The sequence below is a fragment of the Rhododendron vialii genome, chromosome 1a (genome assembly GCF_030253575.1).
Source record: "Rhododendron vialii isolate Sample 1 chromosome 1a, ASM3025357v1".
Taxonomy (NCBI): Eukaryota; Viridiplantae; Streptophyta; class Magnoliopsida; order Ericales; family Ericaceae; genus Rhododendron; species Rhododendron vialii.
The window spans coordinates 43,806,623-43,827,311 of NC_080557.1; the positions used below are offsets into that span (position 1 = coordinate 43,806,623).

General features: G+C 37.4%; 2 protein-coding genes and 1 non-coding gene across 3 annotated transcripts; all 3 read left to right on the forward strand.

Annotated features, from left to right (window-relative positions):
• Window positions 1-668: 668 nt before the first annotated feature.
• On the forward strand, window positions 669-2,925 carry LOC131324057 (UDP-glycosyltransferase 87A1-like). The gene is made up of 3 exons (XM_058355882.1): window positions 669-1,306; window positions 1,488-1,970; window positions 2,362-2,925. The coding sequence occupies exons 1-3, from the start codon at window positions 811-813 to the stop codon at window positions 2,790-2,792; spliced, it is 1,410 nt and encodes a 469-aa protein (XP_058211865.1). The 5' UTR covers window positions 669-810; the 3' UTR covers window positions 2,793-2,925.
• A 3,843-nt stretch (window positions 2,926-6,768) lies between these two features.
• Window positions 6,769-6,839, forward strand: TRNAG-GCC (transfer RNA glycine (anticodon GCC)). The gene has a single exon. It is a non-coding gene; the product is annotated as a tRNA-Gly (tRNA).
• A 34-nt stretch (window positions 6,840-6,873) lies between these two features.
• Window positions 6,874-7,783, forward strand: LOC131335600 (uncharacterized). The gene is made up of 2 exons (XM_058371044.1): window positions 6,874-7,073; window positions 7,151-7,783. The coding sequence occupies exons 1-2, from the start codon at window positions 7,037-7,039 to the stop codon at window positions 7,600-7,602; spliced, it is 489 nt and encodes a 162-aa protein (XP_058227027.1). The 5' UTR covers window positions 6,874-7,036; the 3' UTR covers window positions 7,603-7,783.
• Window positions 7,784-20,689: the final 12,906 nt, after the last annotated feature.

Sequence of the window (20,689 nt, forward strand, 5' to 3'; positions counted from 1 at the left end):
ATTTAACATTTGGAAAAGACTACAATACACACCCCTTATTTAGGTGTGTATCATATGCACCCTCTAAAATGTTATGAATTGTAGAGAAAATGTTACGATTCGTATTACCAAAAAGTTACGAAGTGTATAAAGGTTACGAGATACACTAAAATGTTATGAATCAAAATGAAAATGTTATGAATCGTACTGTTGAAAGGTTATGAATTCTAGAACAAAAGTTACGAAACACACTAAAATGTTATGAATAAACCTTAAAATAGGTGCATATGGTATACCATTTTAATTAAGGAGTGTGTATTGTAGACTTTCCCTTAACATTTTGACGAACTCTTTTATTTTTTGAATAAAATGTACGCTATGTACATCCAAAAAGTATAAAATAAGTAAAAAATTTGACCAAAAATCACTAAAGACGAAAAAATACGAATGTCGAAATAGTCAAAAGTTTAGGAGAGATTATTTCTGAGAGGAGAACCAAACAAAGTGAATCATGTTTCGCCTTCTTGTTCCCACTTCAGCAAGGGGCATTCCTGTCGCACAGCCTACAAATACAACTTTAAAATATAATTCCAAACACAATCGTGTCCCCTTTCGACAAATATGAACTCATGTGCATCGAATAGTTCCGGTGCAATGGTTTAAAGGTATGTTATAGTAGCATTGCTCTTCCCGTTATTCAACTAAAGCCCTCTGCTTTGCCACCTCGGTACGCTGTATCATCTTCTTCCCCCCTCTCTCCCTCTCTCTCTCTCTCTCTCCATTTCCGGAATCATCGTCCAGTTAACTCCACACTCTTTCGTATATATAAAAATGGGATCCATAAACAACCATCCAACCACAATATGCCACGTGGTGGCGATGCCTTACCCCGGTAGGGGCCACATCAACCCCATGATGAGCTTCTGTAATCTGCTTGTTTCCAAAAGCGAAGAGATTCTAATCACCTTCGTCGTGACGGAGGAGTGGCTCGGCTTCCTCGGCTCCGAGCCCAAGCCGGCCAACATCCGCTTCGCCACCATCCCCAACGTAATCCCGTCGGAGATAGGTCGGGCCGCCGATTTTCCCAGCTTTCTGAAAGCTACTCTGACCAAGCTGGAAGACCCCTTCGAGCGGCTTCTGGATCGGCTTGAGGCGCCGAAGCCGAACGTCATAATCCATGATACTTTCATGAAGTGGGTGCTGGGCGTGGGGAGTCGAAGGAATATTCCGGTGGCTTCGTTTTGGACCCAGCCGATGTCGGTGTTCGCAGTGTTATATCACTTTGATCTTCTCAAACAAAATGGCCAATTCCCTGTCGATGTTTCAGGTGCGCTTTTCTGATACATATTTTAGGAGAAGGAAAGAGATAGAAACGGATAGTACTGTCCCAGTAACCTCCAGATTATATTAATCAAGTTTGGTTGACTTAGCAAAGCGATATGCTATAAATTCTAATGATATTGGTTTCACCATCCAAACAAGGCTTACTTTATCTTTGCATGTAACAGAACGTGGAAACGAGCTGGTAAACTGCATACCGGGAATTCCACCAACACGCATTGCAGATCTTCCTACAGTATTCTACGGCGATGGACGTAACGTTGTGGATATAACTAGTGAAGCTGTTTCACAAGTCCCAAAAGCACAGTATCTTCTACTCACATCAGCCTACGAGCTCGAATCCCAGATTATCGACACCCTAAAGGAAGCAATTCCAACCCCAATATACTCCATTGGTCCATCAATACCATACTTCAGACTCGGGGACAAATCGTCTACTATATCTATTGATTCCCGGAACGATGAAGGATGCTATCAGCAATGGCTGGATTCTCAGCCCAAATCCTCTGTTTTGTACATTTCTCAGGGTAGTTTCCTTTCTGTTTCCAGAGCCCAAATGGACGAAATCATCGCCGGGGTGGATATGAGCGGAGTTCGGTTCTTGTGGGTGGCGCGTGGCGATGCTTGTCGTATTAAAGAGGGATGCGGCGGTAAGAAGTATAAGTATTTTCTACAACTAAGTTCGAACCTCTATTTCGACGTCGTTTTCTGAATCAGCTTGTAAATTGCTAAAAACTTGGTTGATTGAGGGTTTCGAAACTTGCGTTTTCACATTCTTATGGACATGAACTCCATTCAAGAAATTATTGAAGAGATCTTTTCAAATTCTCAAAATCTCAGATTCATTTTATAAGCGATACGATATGATCGAAAATGACCACCAAACAAGATTCTCTTCTTCATTTCTAAACTTCCACTGATTTTTATGTTGTTTCACATGTCAAAATTTTCGTTTTTCTTTCATCATAATTTACTGTTTGTGTTTGATATGTTTTTTTTGCTATTCTTTGTTTCGGAAGTAAAAATATTTGTTTTGAGCAGATTTGTCACACAAGGGGGTGGTGGTGCCGTGGTGTGACCAATTGAAGGTGTTATGCCACCCTTCAATAGGTGGGTTTTGGACTCACTGCGGGTGGAATTCAACCAAGGAAGGTGTTTTTGCCGGAATTCCATTCCTCACTTACCCAATATTCTGGGATCAAATTCCGAACTCCAAGACTATTGTGGATGACTGGAAGATAGGTTGGAAAGTGCGGCAAGGAATGGGTGAGGAAGAACACTTGGTTACGAGAGAAGAAATTGCTGGACTCGTGCAGCGGTTCATGGATTTAGAAAGTGATGAAGGGAAAGAAATGAGGAGAAGAGCGAAAGAACTTGAGGAGATTTGCCGAAGAGCAATTTCCAAAGAGGGTTCAACTGAAACTGCCATTAATGCTTTTATTCAGGACATTTCGCAACGTCGTGACTGCTAAAACAGATTTTATGTTTTGTTGTTCTAAGCGGTTTGAAGCCTTTCGTAATTGTGTGTATCAATCTTAATGAAAATTGCAATTATGTTAGAATTTTGTGCAACAATCTTTACGAAAATTGCAAATTAGTTCAAAATAAGAAGCATTGGACTTTAAAAGTGGATCAAGTACGTACGTGCATGATTTACCCAGTAATATAGGACTCCCTCTTACACCGGTATTTGGAAAACTCTGCTCTATATATATTTATTTGGATTTGGACTAGACTAAACTAGTAGTATTTTATCGGACTTAAAACCAACAGTCGATTCTAGGTTGTCAAAATACATGTGGTTCTAAGGGGCAAGTAAAAAATTTTAAACATCGTAAATTGAACAAATTAGTACGAGTAGTCTTATAGTACACATCCCTTATTAAGGAGTGTACCGTACGCACCACGATTTTAAACCTTTGGATTTCAAAGGGAATAATCCGGACCACCCATTTATTAAATCAATTAATAAAATTAAAAAAATGGCTTAGCAGGTAACAAGTTGTTCTCTTCTCCTTGACTTTCTCTCTCTCTCCCTCATATGTAAAATACTACAAATTATATAACATAACCACAATTGTTATGACAACACAAAAAATTGGTACTTTCTTTCCACAATGTGTCGTACCAAAAGAAATCGATCAAAAGATACTAGATACAAGACCAAAATATGTCGTAGCACAATCAATAATTATTATACTCAAGTAAGATACATGTTTAAAATATCACAAATTAAATATCGTATAATTTGACATCCACTAACGACATTTAGATTGTACATTCAATTTATATTTGATATGAAACCTAGTTCTCTATTGTAGTTAAATGTAAGGTAGTCATGCAAACCGTGATACAATAATGACAATTAAATCCGTTGAAACTTCAATGACTAACTATGTAATTTATCCTAAAAAATAACAACATTCTTTTAAAAGAAATAGGAATGAAGGGTGCATGACTTGAACTCCAGATATTTTAGATAAATGTCCAAACTCCAACACCTTATCATTATGGTACACAATATTGAGAATTTGTAATACTAAAAGCTATTAATTATATAATACTTTCTTGTTCGTTGGGGTCCTATTTCCCAATTGAAATTTGAGAAGACAGTGGCCTCAAATGCCTCTGTCATAGTGCTGGGCTTGCACGTGTAGATCATATTATAGCCTATGTCATATTGGTGTAATCAATATGTCGACTATAATAATTTTTTTTGAAAGAAAGTACAATGACAATAAATTACAAAATTATTTAGATTGTACTTCCACAACCTAGTTCCAGGGACCACCATTAAATTTGGATTGGTATGCATAGGGTGAAGGTTTGGCACCGATCCACGGGTCAAACATATAGTGCCAATTGTTAAATGCACCGCCCTGAATATTAATAAGATTGGGTAGTAATATAATTAATTTCACCAAATACAAAAAGGAGAGTAATTTTCACACTCTATTTTTTGATATTCACGCATATTTTTTTCTACTCCATTTTAGTGTCGAAAATGTATGTATTTGAGACAGTTGGATAATTATTTTTTTTAGTGACATCTCATTTTTCCACGAAGGAATTTTGATTTTTTGAATTAAATTTTGTAGAGAAAGAATCTAATTTAGACTAATATTTTGAGAGAAAATTGTAGTTGCATTCGAAAATTTGGATACAGTACTTATTTTTTGGTGAATTTCTTGGATGAAAATTTTGTGAGAGAACTTCATTTTTAGTTTAAATTATTGAGGTATTGTATAGGAAAAATTAAAATTTGAAAAAATAGTGCGGAGGGAATTGAAAATTAAGATAATATGGTGGAAATTTTCAAATTTTGAAAAAATTATGTGGTGAGAATTGAAAAAAATTAGGTTAAGTTTCGTACAACACATTGTGCTATGGTAACAACAATCTATGGTATTGATACAATATTTGTGATTATTTTATTCAATATTTGGTATTTAATTTACGTATATATTTTGTTTCGGTATAACTATTGTGAATTTTTTACAACATATTTTTATTTTGTTAAGGAATATATCATCACAAAAAATATATATACAACAGGTTGTGGTAAGGTAACGCCACTTTATGATTTTATTATAACAATTGTGGTTATATTATTTAATTATGGAATGGTATTTTGACGATTATAACTATCGTTAACTGAACAAGCTAATTGAATTTTTTTTATACGACACGTTGTGGGTATGAAAACGTCAATATATAATGTTGTCATAACAAATTTGGTTATATTACTGAATTTGTGGTATTTTAGACACGTCTTATTATGGAATATTTTAATCAATTTCCTTTGGTACGACACATTGTGGTAAAAAAAACGTCAATTTATGGTATTGTCATAACAATTGTGGTTTGTTACATAATTTGTGGTATTTACATATGTTTTTTTTTTTATACGACACGTTGTGGTAAGAAAATGACAGTTTTAGGTGTTGTCATAATAATTGTGGTTATTTTATAAAATTTGTGGTATTTTACAAATATTTTTGGATTGGGTATAACAATTGTTGATTCTGGTACAACAATTTTTGATTTTGTTACAGAATATCATATGAGTCAAAGAATTTTTGGTACGACTCATTGTGGTAAGATATTGCCAATTTATGCTGTTGTTATAACATTTATGGGTAGCATTATTTAATTTTTGATATCGTACGCATATATTTGGTTGGGATACAAGTATTATGAATTTTGGTACGAATAATTATTGTTACATAATAACAATATTTTTTAATTATGAATAACCTGCTAATGACCTGTTGAACAGGTAAATTTTAAAGTACAAGTCGTAACTAGCACCATTAATATGCATTAGAAAACCAAAAATCGGCATAATGAGAATCACAAATTGTTATAATTTAGACATACGGTATACTCTGTGTACCATAGCTTTCTCCAATTAGTACTAGTGGTAGATTGTGTTGAAAAACTTAATTTAAACAAGACTACAAGAGATTGCCTTTTTCACAGAGGCTCCGCAAACAGAGTCTCCGCGCCACCCCATCTCACCGTTCGTCTCGTCAATGGACGGTCCGATTTTAAAGAAACTATTCTCGCGAATAGTTTAACTGTTTAAACTATTCACGAGAATAATTTCTTTAAAGTCGGACCGTCCAACACATATTCGAATGGTTGAAATTGATCCGCTCTGCAAACACCCAAATCACGGACCCTCTGTGAATTAGATTCTCTCTTTAAACAAATGGATCGAACAAGCTTTAAACAATTGTTGAACATAAGTCACAACTCAGTAACTACAAAAGGTAGAAGTGCCAATACATATAGGCCTTGTTGATTTGGAAAATGATATTGGCACTCTAAAAATTGATGCAGGCACTTTAAAATTGTGTCTGCATCAATCAGGCACAATTTTGAAGTGTCAATATCATTTTCCGTTCATTTTTGGGTCTCAAAATCTCTAGGCACAGTTTCCAATAAATTTTCTCTATCTATATCTCTCTCTCCACTCATTACTCTAAAAAAACCTCCCTCAAAACCTCCCTACAACTCTCTCTCCCTGTAAGTTGTCCATGGTGTTGTTTCCCATTTTCTGCTTTCGTTTTTGTCTGTTTCCATCGGTGTTATTTTTATCTCTGATTTGGAATTTGCACCTTCCTGAGGCAATTAGATGGACAGATTGCTAGCTCCACGTGATCCAACCCTTAGAGGCGGTGTGTTGTGAGCCTTTGGCTCAACTAAAGATCTAGACATTAGCTTGTCTCTTTGTCCCAGCATTTCATGTGTATTTCTCTGCGATTTGTTGGTTGTAATTTTCCTTTTCATTGTTGTGAATTGAATCGCTGTAAGTGCCGTTTGGCTTCTTAATGGAATATGCTTCGGATAAAAAAAAAACTCTCTCCCCCTGTCCTGCGAGTCGGATTGGCACAGAGGTGTTTAGAATTAAATACAGAAAATCTTACCACTCTTGATCAACAAGCACCAGTGGTCTAGTGGTAGAATAGTACCCTGCCACGGTACAGACCCGGGTTCGATTCCCGGCTGGTGCATTACGTTTTCCTTTTCCCACTTTTTTCCTACTCCCATTTTTTTGCTTCCTTTCCTTTTGGTCCTCGGAGGATTGAAGAAACCCTAATTTGAATACTAATCTTCTCTTCTCTCGTGTCTACCATCTCTCTCTCTCTAAACCCTAATTTGAATACTAATCTTCTCTCGTGTCTACCATCTCTCTCTCTCATCTGCGACAATGAATGCTGTATCCAACATTGACGATTTCACCCAAGGTAAATGCTAATCGGATCTTTCTATCTACCATTAGTTTTATCTCAGGAATTTTTCATGCTTGTAATCTTTTTTACAGACAACACCGAGGGAAGCGATTCTGATTCCAACGCCGACGAATTGCCAGAATACTATCAGCCAATTTCCAGCGGCGACGACGAACATGACGAAGATGTTTCGGATCCCGCGGATTCCAATCACAACGACTCCGATTTTCATCGCTTAGCAAACGGATATGCACAGGGCCTGGGAAATGAAATATGCTCCATCGATCTAAGCGATGGAGAAGAGGAAGGACAAAACAATGAAGGCGAAGGAGGAGAAGAAGAGGCTGCTTCCGAATCGGAGATCGTGAGGGCGTTCAGAGAGGACGAGAGCCGTCGCAATGCTCCGTTGCCGCCGGAGGCCGCCGCGAGAGTCGTGGAGGCGATGCGCGGAGTGTCGTTCAGCGGATTGGCTCCGGATTGGGCGGATCGAGTGCCGGAAGATCAGTGGATCAATCAGCTCAGAGGATTGAGAAACAGTTCGTGATTGAGAAACAATTCTGAGGAGAGATGTTGACTAGTTTTTTGTTTTTCGTTTTCCATGAGATTAGTTTCTTCTCTTGTCTATTTGGGGAGAAGAGACTTGAATTTGCTGTACGAATAATTTGGCAAGAAATTGAGAGACTGGGAAATTATATGTTACGCTGCTTACAATACAGCCAAACAAATCTCCAATGTTTTGTGTAGTATTTCCCAATCGAAATCAAGGTATTAGTAGTATGTTAGTTAAGTTAGATTACTACAAGGAGTATCGGCGTTTTCCATCAGCTCGAATCAAGAACCAAAAGTACCCAAGTATTGGTAGACGACCAGTTGAACACGTTATGCAATACTGGAGAATGAGGCTGACCAGGCAATCTCCGCGAGGCTTCGTGGATGCAACCGGGCTCCTCTGAGAGATGGCCAATGATCATCATATCCAGTGATTTAGAGGACGAGGGCACGACATCCAGGGTGGTAGAGGACGATGATGAGGAGGAGCCTAAGGAAGACCCTAGCTGAGGCCTCCAGTACACCAGCCTTCTCTTACTCTCTCCTCCCACAGCTAGTATAACTCTCTCTCTCCTCTAGGTGCATAATTAACGGTTCAGCTCATCGCACGCTATTAGGTGAGTAAATAATGCCTTAGCATTACATCTTTTTAACCAATGTTTTGAGGGCTCCTCCTCATCCTCGTCGTTCTCTACCACCTTTTGATGTCATGCCATCTTCCTTTGAATCACTGGATATGATTATTGGCCTAGAAGTCTCAAGCTTGTGAACCAAATGCTTCATTTTTCATGGTTATTGGGTTGCTATTCATCGAGTGTAAGGCTGTTCACCGACTACCTCGAGCATCAACAGGCTTAATGTCTGCCTCTTTAATCCAATTTTCTTGACAATGCCTGCCATAACATGTAAAATGATTGACACAACAAACCTCAGCTGCGTTAGAATAGCACAAAGATTCAGGGGCTTTAAGCTACACAGAATTCTAGTATTGCAATAGTCTCGAGCTCAAATCGTAAAGGACAGATCATTGTATAATTTCAGTTCTTGGGATGGCTACTCGTGAAGTGCAGATTTGGTAATTACCAAGATACTGAGTGAGCTGAGCTTAGAAGTCGAAAGCTACATTCCGTTAGTGGGACGAGGGACTACACATAATCGAGAAATTAGTCGAGACAAAACTTTGAATGACCTGATCATTTGCAATTAAAAGAAAAGAAGATAGAACGACTCGAATCAAAATCGACATTGCTTCATCTAACAAAAGACAATGTATTTCCTGTTTGATATCAATTTAGTTTCTGTTTGGCAGAAAGCACAAAATATATATATTCAGAAAGATAGAATACTATCCAAAGAAAATCAACCACAGAGAGATCATGTTCCATGCAGAAAGCTATAGTGAGTAACATGTATCCAATCTAAAAAAACAGCAGCAATTAGATATACATTAAGCTAGGCTAGATATTACCATTATTTTTCTTTCGTTGCCGCAAGATACCTGATACATCCATGAGAGTGTGCATCTTGGACGCACACAGCGTGGCACTATTGGTCCATCCCAGCATTCTGTCTACGAAAACTACTTGTCCCGTTATTTCATTGTACTCTAAACTATATAACAATTTTTTGTGTTTTGGTGATTTTCATCACATCAGAATTCAGACAACTTTTATAGATCGGGTTGAAAGTGTCAAAATTTGAAAGATAAATTAAATATCGAATGAGTATAGTAATGGGTGTGGTCCTAGAACTACTCTTTTTTGAAACAGAGAAATCCACTGGTCATATTCCAATGGTGCCACTCTAGTGTGCGCCCAATGGGCCTCCCTCGCTCTTCTTCTCCTCTCCACGACTCTTGTTTCTCTCTCTCTCTCTCTCTCTCCTCATGAGTCTTCACTCACACTCCCCCTCGCTGGGATATTATGGATGTTATAACAACGTAGGAGAATTGTGGAGTTTATAAATACCAGAGCAATTGTCTGACTAGGCCTCTCTCAGATCTTGGGATAGAAAGCATGGAGTTAAGAGTACTGAGATTAAAGCCTTGTACGCAAGGGCATTTGTGGGTTCTTTCCGGCTCATCTCGATGATCGGGATTGTTCATCGTTTGGTGCTCGTTGACCACGCAGTTTTATTGAAAAATGATTGTCAAATCAAATATATATCGATCAAGAAACTTTGAGAGAGCACGTTTTTCTTGTAAAAAAAAATCAATTGGCAAACTGAACCTATTTATCTCAAGATGAATCTACGGCGATCCTGCATTCATCGATACCCAATTAAGGTAGGAGAAATTTTTTTTTTTTTTTTTGCATAGTCGATGTTCTCCAGAACCTAAAAAATAGTAATTGTTCCGATCATCGAAATGGGTTTGGAAGCCTTTCAAAAAAAAAAAAAGGGTTTGGAAGTAACCCACAAATTGCCACAACGTAAACGTTTCAGGGATCGGAGATGATCCTGTTTCTCATCTCAATTGGATAAGAACAAAAGCTCAGTTGGCCATTGGACTAGATTGAGAGAACACACGCCACCTTCAAGAGGGGACACGTTTCATAGGCGCCAATTATTGTAGCCTACGTTGCACCCTGTCTAAATGACACGTTGCGTAGCTGGGAATTTCTTATTGTTTCAAACATATTGACCTTTAGAAAAATATTTACGATTTGTTTATAAGGCGAGTCAATCTCCAACGAGCTTTAATCGAATCGGTTGCAATGCAATCTTGATTGTCTTGAATTTGTTAAGCGTCATAAGTCAAACGAACTGAATGGTAGCTTGTTCATGTTGGTTCGAAAATGTGATGCATGAGCTTCGGTAAAATATTCAAACTTAATTTATTTATATTTGAAAGTTTGAACGAGCTTTTAAGTACAAATTCAAACTCAAGAAGCCTACTTCGTTTATCAACTCTACCCTTGGACGTTCTTTTGTTCTTGCATATTGAGATTGGAGTTTGTAAAAGAGATTGGCTCATTCACGGAGAAGCCGTGAATAAGTCATTTGTGGAGCTGAACCATCTTAGCCGTTTATTTTGGCATTGGACGGTCTTGATTTTAATGAAACTTTTTCGGGAAAGAGTTTAACTCTTCCTCCGAAAAGTTTCGTTAACATCCGCACAGTCCAAAAAAATTTTGGACGGTTGTGATTGACTCCTTAAACACTTTTTCACGAAAAGCTCCATGAAAAAGTTTTTCTCGAACACCATTAAATGTTTGGTTTCGATATCAGATTGGACTAAGATAGGCTCAAAATAACCAAAATTGGACCTAGTGTTTTTACCATAACAAGAGAGATTGGGAGAATCCATTGCTATTCTGAAACAAAGAGATGTACTCTATCCGTCCTATAAAATTGGTCCCCTAGTAATTTTCAAACATAAAAATAATGTGTTTACTAAATTATTTATTTTGATTTTTTTTCCATCTTTCAAAAGATCTCATCGAGATGTATCAACAAAAATTCATATTGCTCAAAAAATTATTTCGGTAAATATATTATTTTTAAGTTTAAAAATTACACGTAATTTTGTAAAGGACCAACTTTATGAGATAAGAGAAGTAAAGAAAATGGGTTTACTAGGGCCTGTTGGCAATTTCGGATACGGCCCGGGTTAGACATCTTGAAAAGTGGAAATAAACTGTAGAACCGTTTGGTTCATTTTCGGGCCGAAATAAAGGAGGCCCGGTCCACAGTCTCCAGACCAGACCCAAATCAAGAAGAATCTTCATGCAAAATTCAAGTAAATGAGTCTCCCCTATTCTATGCCCTTTTTCTGTTGGGAAAATGACGTTCTGGACATGTTTTGATAATTAATACCCGTCAAGAACATGTTAAGAACATTTGTTAATGCTAAAAATGTCCTTGGCGGGTATTAATTATCAAAACACATCATTGACTGTCATTTTTCCTCTATTTTGGGAAAATGACGGCCCAGGATATGTTTTGATAATTAATACTCGCCAATGACAAGTTGAGAACATTTGTATATTTTTCGAATGCCTGTTATATATCTTTGTTGGGAAATTCAGTTAAATATTTTTTTCTGTTGAGGATGGGTAAGAGGGTAATTCCACTTAACCACTCACATCAGCATCGTTGAATAATATTCAAAGATTTATGCATCGTATATGCAGAAACCAACATGCTTTAGAGGCAAAATTCCCTACCTTCTTTTGGGAACTAAAGGTCAAATATAGAATTCCTAATCCATCACCAACCACATGTATTTGATCAACATTGGTCCTACAGTTTAATAGTTTATATGTGCTACAGACTTACCCCCAAAAACAAAAAAAAACAAAACATTAGTCCGACAGAAACAAATTCGACCACACATTGGGTTAGAGCCGGTCCACACCGAATGTATAAAAAAAAAGGAGTCTTGAGCACCACATAACCATACTCTAAGGCATTGAATAAATTTCTGTGGCAGCCTAGCCAGTTTAACTCCCCCTTTTTTTGGGACTAGGGCCCTGCTGGGGCATTGTAGGCTACAAAGCCTCGTATGGAGCTTCAAAACATATTCCGAACCGTTTAGATCTAGACGTGAACACCACCCTAAGAAAATCAAGTCGGTTAGGCATTGGCAACTTCGCTAATTTTCCTATGCATTTTAAAAGTGTATTGGTTGTTCATCTACTAAAGAAAAATGTGATTTACTTATTGACTTTCATGCTTGATTGTCATTTTTTACGGAATTATTATTCGGGTCAAAATATACGACATGAACGGTGCGAATTTTGAAGTGGTCTACTTTTTTTTACTTGGCCCTCCTTTCAAGTGGAGGAAGAGTTATTGTGGTGCTCTAGATTCTCTCTACATTACACATTGTTGTGAGGTTAAACACCAATTGTATAAAATTCTTTGTCAATATGTGGTCGAGCACGGTCGCCCTTGATATTTTGTGGCCCTTAGGAGAATTTTGAAAATCGGCCCCTACACAGATTGTTGCAAATATATATACATACAGTCAGTCTCAAATGAGGGAGTTCGTATTTTAGTTAAAATGCGGACCTCCTCATTTCTCTCATTTTCCAATCGAATTTCGATGATCCAAGCCACTCAATGTGTTCAGAATGTGATTTTAAGGGTACCCGCCAGAAATCGGCAAAAAAATTGATCGGCAAGGGCTTCATCCAAGCAGTTTTTGTTTGAACCGTTCAATAAAAAATAAACAAAAACTGCTCGGATGAAGCCCTTCCCGATCATTTTTTTTGCCGATTTCTCACTAGTACCCTTAAAATCATGTTCTGAACACATTGAGCGGCTCGGATCATTGAAATTCGATCGGAAAAGGGAGGTCCACATTTTATTAAAATAAGGTGGTCCTCATAAGAGCCGGACTCTATATCAGTCAGTCTCAAATGAGGGAGTTCGTATTTTAGTTAAAATACGGACCTCCTCATTTGTCTCATTTCCCGATCGAATTTAGATTAATGAACTTTCTGAAAACAAATGCTTGTATTCAATACGAAAAAACTAAGAAAATAGATCATGAAATAGATTTTAAAAAATGAACTTTTCTTTCCTGACCGACTAAAAAAAAGGGATTCGTAAACTGTTAACCCTTAGTTAGCTGACTTGCTAACCTTGGCCGAATCACGTGACTCAAAAGATTAACATCAAGTTATACAGTAGCTGCTCAGATTTTGTTTATATTTTACTTCCATCTCCGGTGCCTCACCAACATCGATGTGGGACTTTGCCCAAGATGCGTTCTTACAATCTCTCCACCTTATGATGCAAGGTCCTTGTTACATTAACCCAGCAACCCATCCTTGGTGGTCATGGTGTGATAATTAGCTTTGTACAACACATCATGAGGCTTGTACCCAACTATAGAGGCAGCATTTATCATGTATACCAGGGTCAGCATTTATCATGTATACCAGGGTTGTGCTCTGATAGACATACTGTTGTGCGGAAGCGTTAACAAACACAGAAATAGACGTGATTATTTGCTATGAAATTAAACAAATCATCGGGGGGGGAGGGGGGGGGGAGAGAGAGAGAGAGAGAGAGAGAGAGAACACAAAAATATACGTGGTTCGGTAATGAATACTTACTCTACGGGCAGTCAGACAATCGAAGGTTTCACTATATGAAAGTGAACGGATGCTCAAAGGGCTACAAATAAGATCTCTCAAAGCTTCTCTCTTGCCTCTTACGGAAAAAGATGCTATGAATGCAATACCATAAGCAAAAACTCTGAAAATTGCTTATATATGAATTTGTCCCGTCATAGCTCGTTCGGACGAAGTGTTCGTCGGTCTGGACCAGAGCAACTGAGAGCACTTATCAAAACCAGGACAATAGAACGTGGCTTGTCCGAAACAAGACCAAGACTTGGTCCGAACGAGGGTGGCTTAAAACTCCAAAAACGCAAAACAAGTGCTAGTCCAGACCACCAAAACCTTGGTCCAGACCACGAAAGCTGAGAAGTTCAAAAATGAGCCAAAAACTACACATACCTTATAATTGGTGAACAATTATCTTGTTAATTGAACGACAAAATCGTAGGAGTATATATGAGGTTAAGCATATACGTCTCTTATCTTTAAGCCTTATCTTGTTCTTTTTCTCATCATCAAAAGTCAACATTTGTAATTGTAGTTAGTGCGATTTAAACCTCTATCGATCAAATGCATTGAACTACATGGTTTTATCAATAAAGCCTCATCTGCTTTGTTGCCTATTTTTAGTTACACACATCCTTCGGTTGAATTTAATATATCTAGCATGTGTGATCTTATTTAAGAAAAATGTTTTGATGAATAAATTTGGTAAATTATCCTCGTGCCTGACACGGACGTTCTAATAATAATGATTAAATTATCTCTTTTTTTCTTCTCTTTAAACGTTCTAATAATGATTAAGCCCAAGAATGCGTCCATGGAAAAAATGAGAGAAAAACTTTGGTGCTCCCCACATGGCGAGTTTCTAGTTGGTGGCCAAGTTGGGATCCAGGTGTGACCACAAATTCAACGCCCCAAATAAAGCATCATCTAAGGGGGAATGCCGGCATGGATTTTGCCTCAAGACTTGAGATTGGTCTTTTTCTTTTTTCATAATCGGATGTTCAGACCAGTTTGCTCTCCCCTCGATTGATTTTGGCAGCCTGAAGCTAACGACTGGGGAAATCTCCAATGGCCCCTAGGTTTTGGAATATCCGGCCTACATAGAATTCGAACCATGTCATTTTATGAAGGACAAATACTTATTAGCTTTCTCATGCCCGCTTACCTTGATTGCTTGGGGTTGACTTGAGATTGGTCTTTTCCACCCTCTGGAAAGTAAAAGCTGAAATAAGGTGGATTACACAAGTTGATGATAAATACTGTATTTTGTTTGACCTATCATATGCCGGAAGACAAACGAGTTCAGCTTTTCTTCTTCTTTTTTTTGGGTAATGCAGAGTGTTCTGTATCGACTTGCACACACCTTGAACTAATCCCCATAATTCCTCCTTCAGCCGTTTCACACGCTTACTCGTAAAGGTAAGATAGCCCTAATAGTGTCATGCATCATGGATAACACTGCTAACGACACAATATTTTTCTTCTTTGTTTTTTTTTTTTTTAATTTGTAGAGAGTCTAAAAGAATTAAATAGAGTGGTGAATTCAGTTCTACGAAAAGGGTGGGAAGTAAAATAAGATTTCATAGATTGGTTGCATCGCAAAGTTAGCAATGAACCCAGGAGATCATGAGTCAAGTCCCCGCAAGAGTGAATCAAAAATTGAAATACCTCGAACGCGCCCCGTGCTTTTTCAGCCAATGGAAAATTACTGCACGATTACCGGGACGACTTCGATGATCGATCGACTCGAAAAGAGAACTATACTTCAACGCAACATGTAATTTTCTGATACGGGGCTGGGAGGGCCACCAAGCCCCAATGACGGTGGTAGTTGCGGTGGCAGTGGTTAAACAGAGTTTCAGTTTTAATTTTGTAGGAGATGGGAATCGTCTCAGGATTTAGTTAAAAAAAATTCGAAGTAAAATTTGTTCGAGCTCAAAGTAAAATCAGTCCTTAGAGCATCTCCAATGAGAGATGCCAAATGTGATGCATAAAAGCTACGTGCACAGCATTCTGTGCACAGACCCCTTTTTCTTCAGCTTCGGGTCGCACAAAGATGATCGGAGCCGTTCATTTTGTTCGCCCCAAATTCTGAAGTGATTTTGGGTGTTTTGTTAACGCCTCTAACGATATCGAACGAAGGTCATTTTTTACAGAGACCTCAAACGACATATTTTGAACAAAATGATCGGCTCCGATCATCTTTGCGCGACCCAAGGCAGGAGGAAAAGGGATCTGTGCACAGCTGTTGTGCACGTAGCACAGCTCAGTGTGATGGGGAGTGTTTAACGTTCAAATTTGACATTGGAAGAAAAACCAATCCACATGCTTCTCGTTGACATGGATGAAGGGGGGAAGCATGCCAATTTTGACATGGATGAACACATATGCCAAATTTCAAAACCTGACGGTTATGATTTTGAAAATGTTCCTTTAGAATTTTTTTTTTTCCGTTTCAAATAAATAGAATTTGACATAAGGATTTGAGAGAAAGGCTTCGATGTCTAATTGAAGATGCAAAAATGTCACGTAAGCCTTCAAAAAAAGTTTGGCATCTCCAATATAAAGTCAAGGGTTGGAGATGCTCTTAATTTGCAGAAGGAAGGAGGAAGCCGATATGACCAAAAAGCCTACAGATGGTCTTTCCCCAAATAGGAGAGTTCGTCAATTCGATCCCAAAAACAAAACAAAATAAAGTCTAGTTTGGACCCAGGGATGCTATTATAAGCATCCCGCTTGGTAATAGTGCCGAATGGCCCATACGTCCTTTTATCTCGACAATCGACAGTTCGGATTTTAATCTGAGCAACGGACAATCCAATTTTATGCACTCAGATTAGATCCGGCATCTCTGCCAAGAACAAATGCTTGGCAGCATCTCCCATCCGGGTTTGACGTTGGTTAGAACCTAAGGGGTTTAATGTGTAGTATGGTCCCTGAAATTAATACTGGCAGCGGAAAAGTAGCCGCCTCCATAAAAACTGGGAAATAGAGATGGGTACGGGAAGAGGGAGAATATTAGGATGAGTTCGTGATATTGTCTAAACGGTTTTCGATATTTTTGTTATTTTAGTCCAAAAATACCCATTATTCTAACCGATTCATTTTTTTTTAAAACCTTCGTTGTCTAACATTTTTGATAGTTTTAGTAGAAATAAGTGATATTTTGCGTCTATCTAAAAAGAGTGTGTATATATATATATAGTGAACTCACATCAAGTGTGAGAGAGAGACATAGATGGGAAGGGGAGAGGGTTCAACTTTCAAGTGCCGAAGCCGTGTCCCCTCCTAGTCTCAAGGAAAAAAAGGGCATAGAATTCAGGCGCGTTATTTAGTTCAAAAAAAAGTCGAGCGTGAACAAAGTTTCAGTACACAACTCTAGATATAATAAGCATGTTCGGAGCATCCGATGTAGGGAGGTTCATGTGTATCGAACGCCTCTAGATACAATTGTGTATTAGAATTATTTTCGTAAAATTGCTCTATAAGTTCTTGTACTCAAAATAATTCTACAACTACTATTTCTATTTTTAAAGAGAGGTGAGCAGTGTTCACATTACTATTTCAATTTTTGTTTTACCAAGGTGCGTGCGTTAAATTCTAAATCACATAAATAGTAGAATGTGAAAGGTATGTTGGAATTGGATCACATAAATATTCCTGATTAAACCTCTGCATTTTGGAAAATTCCTGAGAGTTGGACAATAATTCTACAAGTACACATGCACTGTCACACAAATAATCAATGCAATCAGATTCTTAAGTGTTTGATTAATTCGTCAAATATATATATATACAGAGTCCCCTTCTCCTAAGGACCACCTTAACTTAATAAAATAAAGACTTTCCTTTTCCGATAGAATTTCGATGATCCAAGCAGCTCAATATGTTCAGAATATGATTTTAAGGGTACTCGGGATAAATCAGCAAAAAAAAATGACCGGAAAGGCTTCATCCGAGCAGTTTTTGTTTATTTTTTATCAAACAGTTCAAATAAAAACTGCTCGGATGAAGCCCTTCCCGGTCATTTTTTTTGCTAATTTTTCACAAGTACTCCTAGAATCACGTTCTGAACACATTGAGCGGCTCGGATCATCGGATTTCGAACGGAAAATGGGAGAAATGGAAAGGTCATTATTTTAGTTAAAATAAGGATCTCTTTATTTGAAAATGACTCTATATATATATTATATTTGCTATAAGTGATCTAGATTTTTTGACAGTGTCTTACCAATAAGATTAGCATCTTAATTCTTTTTTTCTTATCAGCAAAACAAACTTTTATAAAAAACTCGACCAGGTTACATCGAGGGGAGGCATGGAGGATAAAACTACTACAATTGCCAAAAGAAAGAAAAGAACAACAATAACAACAGAGAACCTCCAACAGAGAGATGGAGGAAAAACCAAAACTCCTCAAGAACACTACTAGAGTTTCAACTTTCGAATACCGTCTAAGAAAGCCTTAAATTCCTCCACTGAATAGAGCTACTTTTTTTACTATTGGTGTCGAGATACGAAGCAGAGATTTGGGCTGTCCAATGGAATCCAATATGAAGATTGAGAGGATCCGAACCAACAAATAACAATGTTTTTAGATTTTAAAAAATAGGGAAAATGACGGCCAAGAATGTGTTTTGATAATTAATACCCGTCAAAGATATTTTCAACATTAACAAATGTTCTTAGCTTGTCCTTGGCGGGTATTAATTATCAAAACACGTTATGGGCCGTCATTTTCCCTAAAAAATAAGTATGAGCTTCTACTAATGTGTTCGGTAACGTGGTTTCTTGCGATTCAAGAGCGGAGTTAACCACAAAAACAACATGCGCGTAAGCTGTCCTAAATACTTTAAGCTATCAAAACATGAAAAAGAAAGAAAAATGCTCAACTTGTTATAGGATAATTCAAAATACAAATGAGTTTGTTCCACTAACTACTTATTTTTCGAATCAAACGTGATGTATTGTGAAAGAATGAAATGCCTTGTAAAATAGGAAATCAGTACTTAAAAAATAAAAATATTTGCGGAACGGTGCCTAAATACTCATCTTTCAAATAAGTACTTATTTTTTGAATTAAAGATGATGTATTATGAGAAAATGACCTGTTTGATAAAGGAAAAAAATAAATAATTAAAAAGTAAGAAGCTGAGCAGGACGGACCTGAGTTGTTATATTCCTGAGTGGCCAAAGAATTCAACCACTTATGTTTGGGGGATTTGACTAAGACTGATTTTGGTTGAAATTTGGTAACGTTGACTTTTTCTAAATTACTAGTATATTATTTAATGATTGCAATAACCACAAATTTAATGTTGCCGACTCCAAACGATATTGATTAATTAATTAACTAATTATTAATTTTGAGCAATAGGAGGGGTTCCAAAAAAGAGTTGACAGACACACTCACAAGTGATGTTGGGATGGTGAAGGACAAGCAATAGAGACATGCATGATTAGTTTAATTGGACCGAGTTAAATTAATTAAGAATAAATAAATTAAACTGACAGCTGACAGTATATATACCTATCCTAAAATGGTTAAAAGCCATAAAACAGAGGCCAGGAACCCTCTTCCTATAATTAACCATGCACTCTTTCACTGGTGTCCAGTTATTTTGGAAGAATTTTGAGTCGTTTTTAATTAATGCGCTAAGCAGTGATTAGTTTCCGGGGCTTCCATTCATATTTCCACTACTGGAGGAGTACTAATTAGTTGCCTGACTTGGTTTTGATGTTTTCTAAGAAAATAAATGTCAAACTTTTTATTTTCTGGTGTTCAGTTAGCATATAAAAAATATTTTCAGAAATCTATAAAATATATAGTGTAGAGAGAGGGGGGCTTAAACGGTAGAATTGAGAAAAATATTTTAAGAAATCTCTAAAATATATAGTGTAGAGAGAGAGGGGGGCTTAAACGGTAGAATTGAGAGAGAGAGAGAGAGAGAGAGAGAGAGAGAGAGAGAGAGAGAGAGAGAGAGAGAGAGCAAATTGAACATGGAGCAATAGGTTCATTTTGGAAAATAACTTACGGAAGATTTAAGAGTAAATAATCTTTATCCAATTAATGGAAAATATTTTACATGTAAAATGATGTTTTTTTTATTTTTTATACAACCAAACACCGAAATATAGGTAAAACATTTTACATCGAAACAAATGGAGCATTAGTGAGAACAATGTTATACTGGTCCTATAGACTACAAATCCTGTCTAAATTTTTTCTCATAAATTTAACTACATATTACCACACACTCATGTGAAACCCCACATTTTGGGGGTTCAGTTATCAATAGCCCTGAACTCACAAAACGCTAACGACGGAGCTCAAATCTTAACCTAGTGCTCTCACAAAAAAAGAACCAGGTGCTATCATTGGGCTACAAGCCCGTTGGTGCCTAATAACCTAGTTGCTCCGGGTTTTTTCCGTGGCTTGACCAAAGCAAACTGGACTTGCACCTGACTACGTGGCAATTTGGATTTTCTCGACCCATGTAATAGTTTGGGGAAGGGGTTTTCGACCGTACTACAGGGTCTTGCCGAGATGAAATTCACGCCATTAATTATCGAGATGGACGATTCGGATGCCGCACTATAACCCTTTAATGCGGCCCTGACCATTCAATCGTTTAACGCTAAACTTTTATCTCTTAACAAGTGTCGGCTAGACTTGCTCCTGAGTCGTAGACACCGGTTCGACTGTGTGGACAACCCTTTGGGAGTTTGGATTTTCTTGGCGATGAGTTGGCCTTGGCCAATGAGTCGTCAACTGTAGATTATGGACTTATGGCGAACCAAATTTTTTTCTTCCGGGCCTAGGCTGTGTTGTTTTAAACTTAACTTAAATCTGTAAAATTTATTCTTATTTGAATTTTATTCGTATTTTTTAGTTTTGCGCTAAACTTTTATGGGTTATTGATTTGTCTCGACGAGAGGAATCGGAAAAGTAAAAAAAATTTACTTTTACCCAAGTATTTTGATAAATAACCACTTTTTAGCACA

What these genes read in the sequence shown, in the direction of transcription:
- LOC131335600 (XM_058371044.1), top strand. Translation starts at nt 7,037, where the DNA reads ATGAATGCTGTATCCAACATTGACGATTTCACCCAAG. An exon ending in CATTGACGATTTCACCCAAG is followed by an intron (nt 7,074 to 7,150) that starts GTAAATGCTAAT and finishes TCTTTTTTACAG; the next exon opens with ACAACACCGAGGGAAGCGAT.
- LOC131324057 (XM_058355882.1), top strand. Translation starts at nt 811, where the DNA reads ATGGGATCCATAAACAACCATCCAACCACAATATGCCACGTGGTGGCG. An exon ending in ATTCCCTGTCGATGTTTCAG is followed by an intron (nt 1,307 to 1,487) that starts GTGCGCTTTTCT and finishes TGCATGTAACAG; the next exon opens with AACGTGGAAACGAGCTGGTA. An exon ending in TATTAAAGAGGGATGCGGCG is followed by an intron (nt 1,971 to 2,361) that starts GTAAGAAGTATA and finishes TGTTTTGAGCAG; the next exon opens with ATTTGTCACACAAGGGGGTG.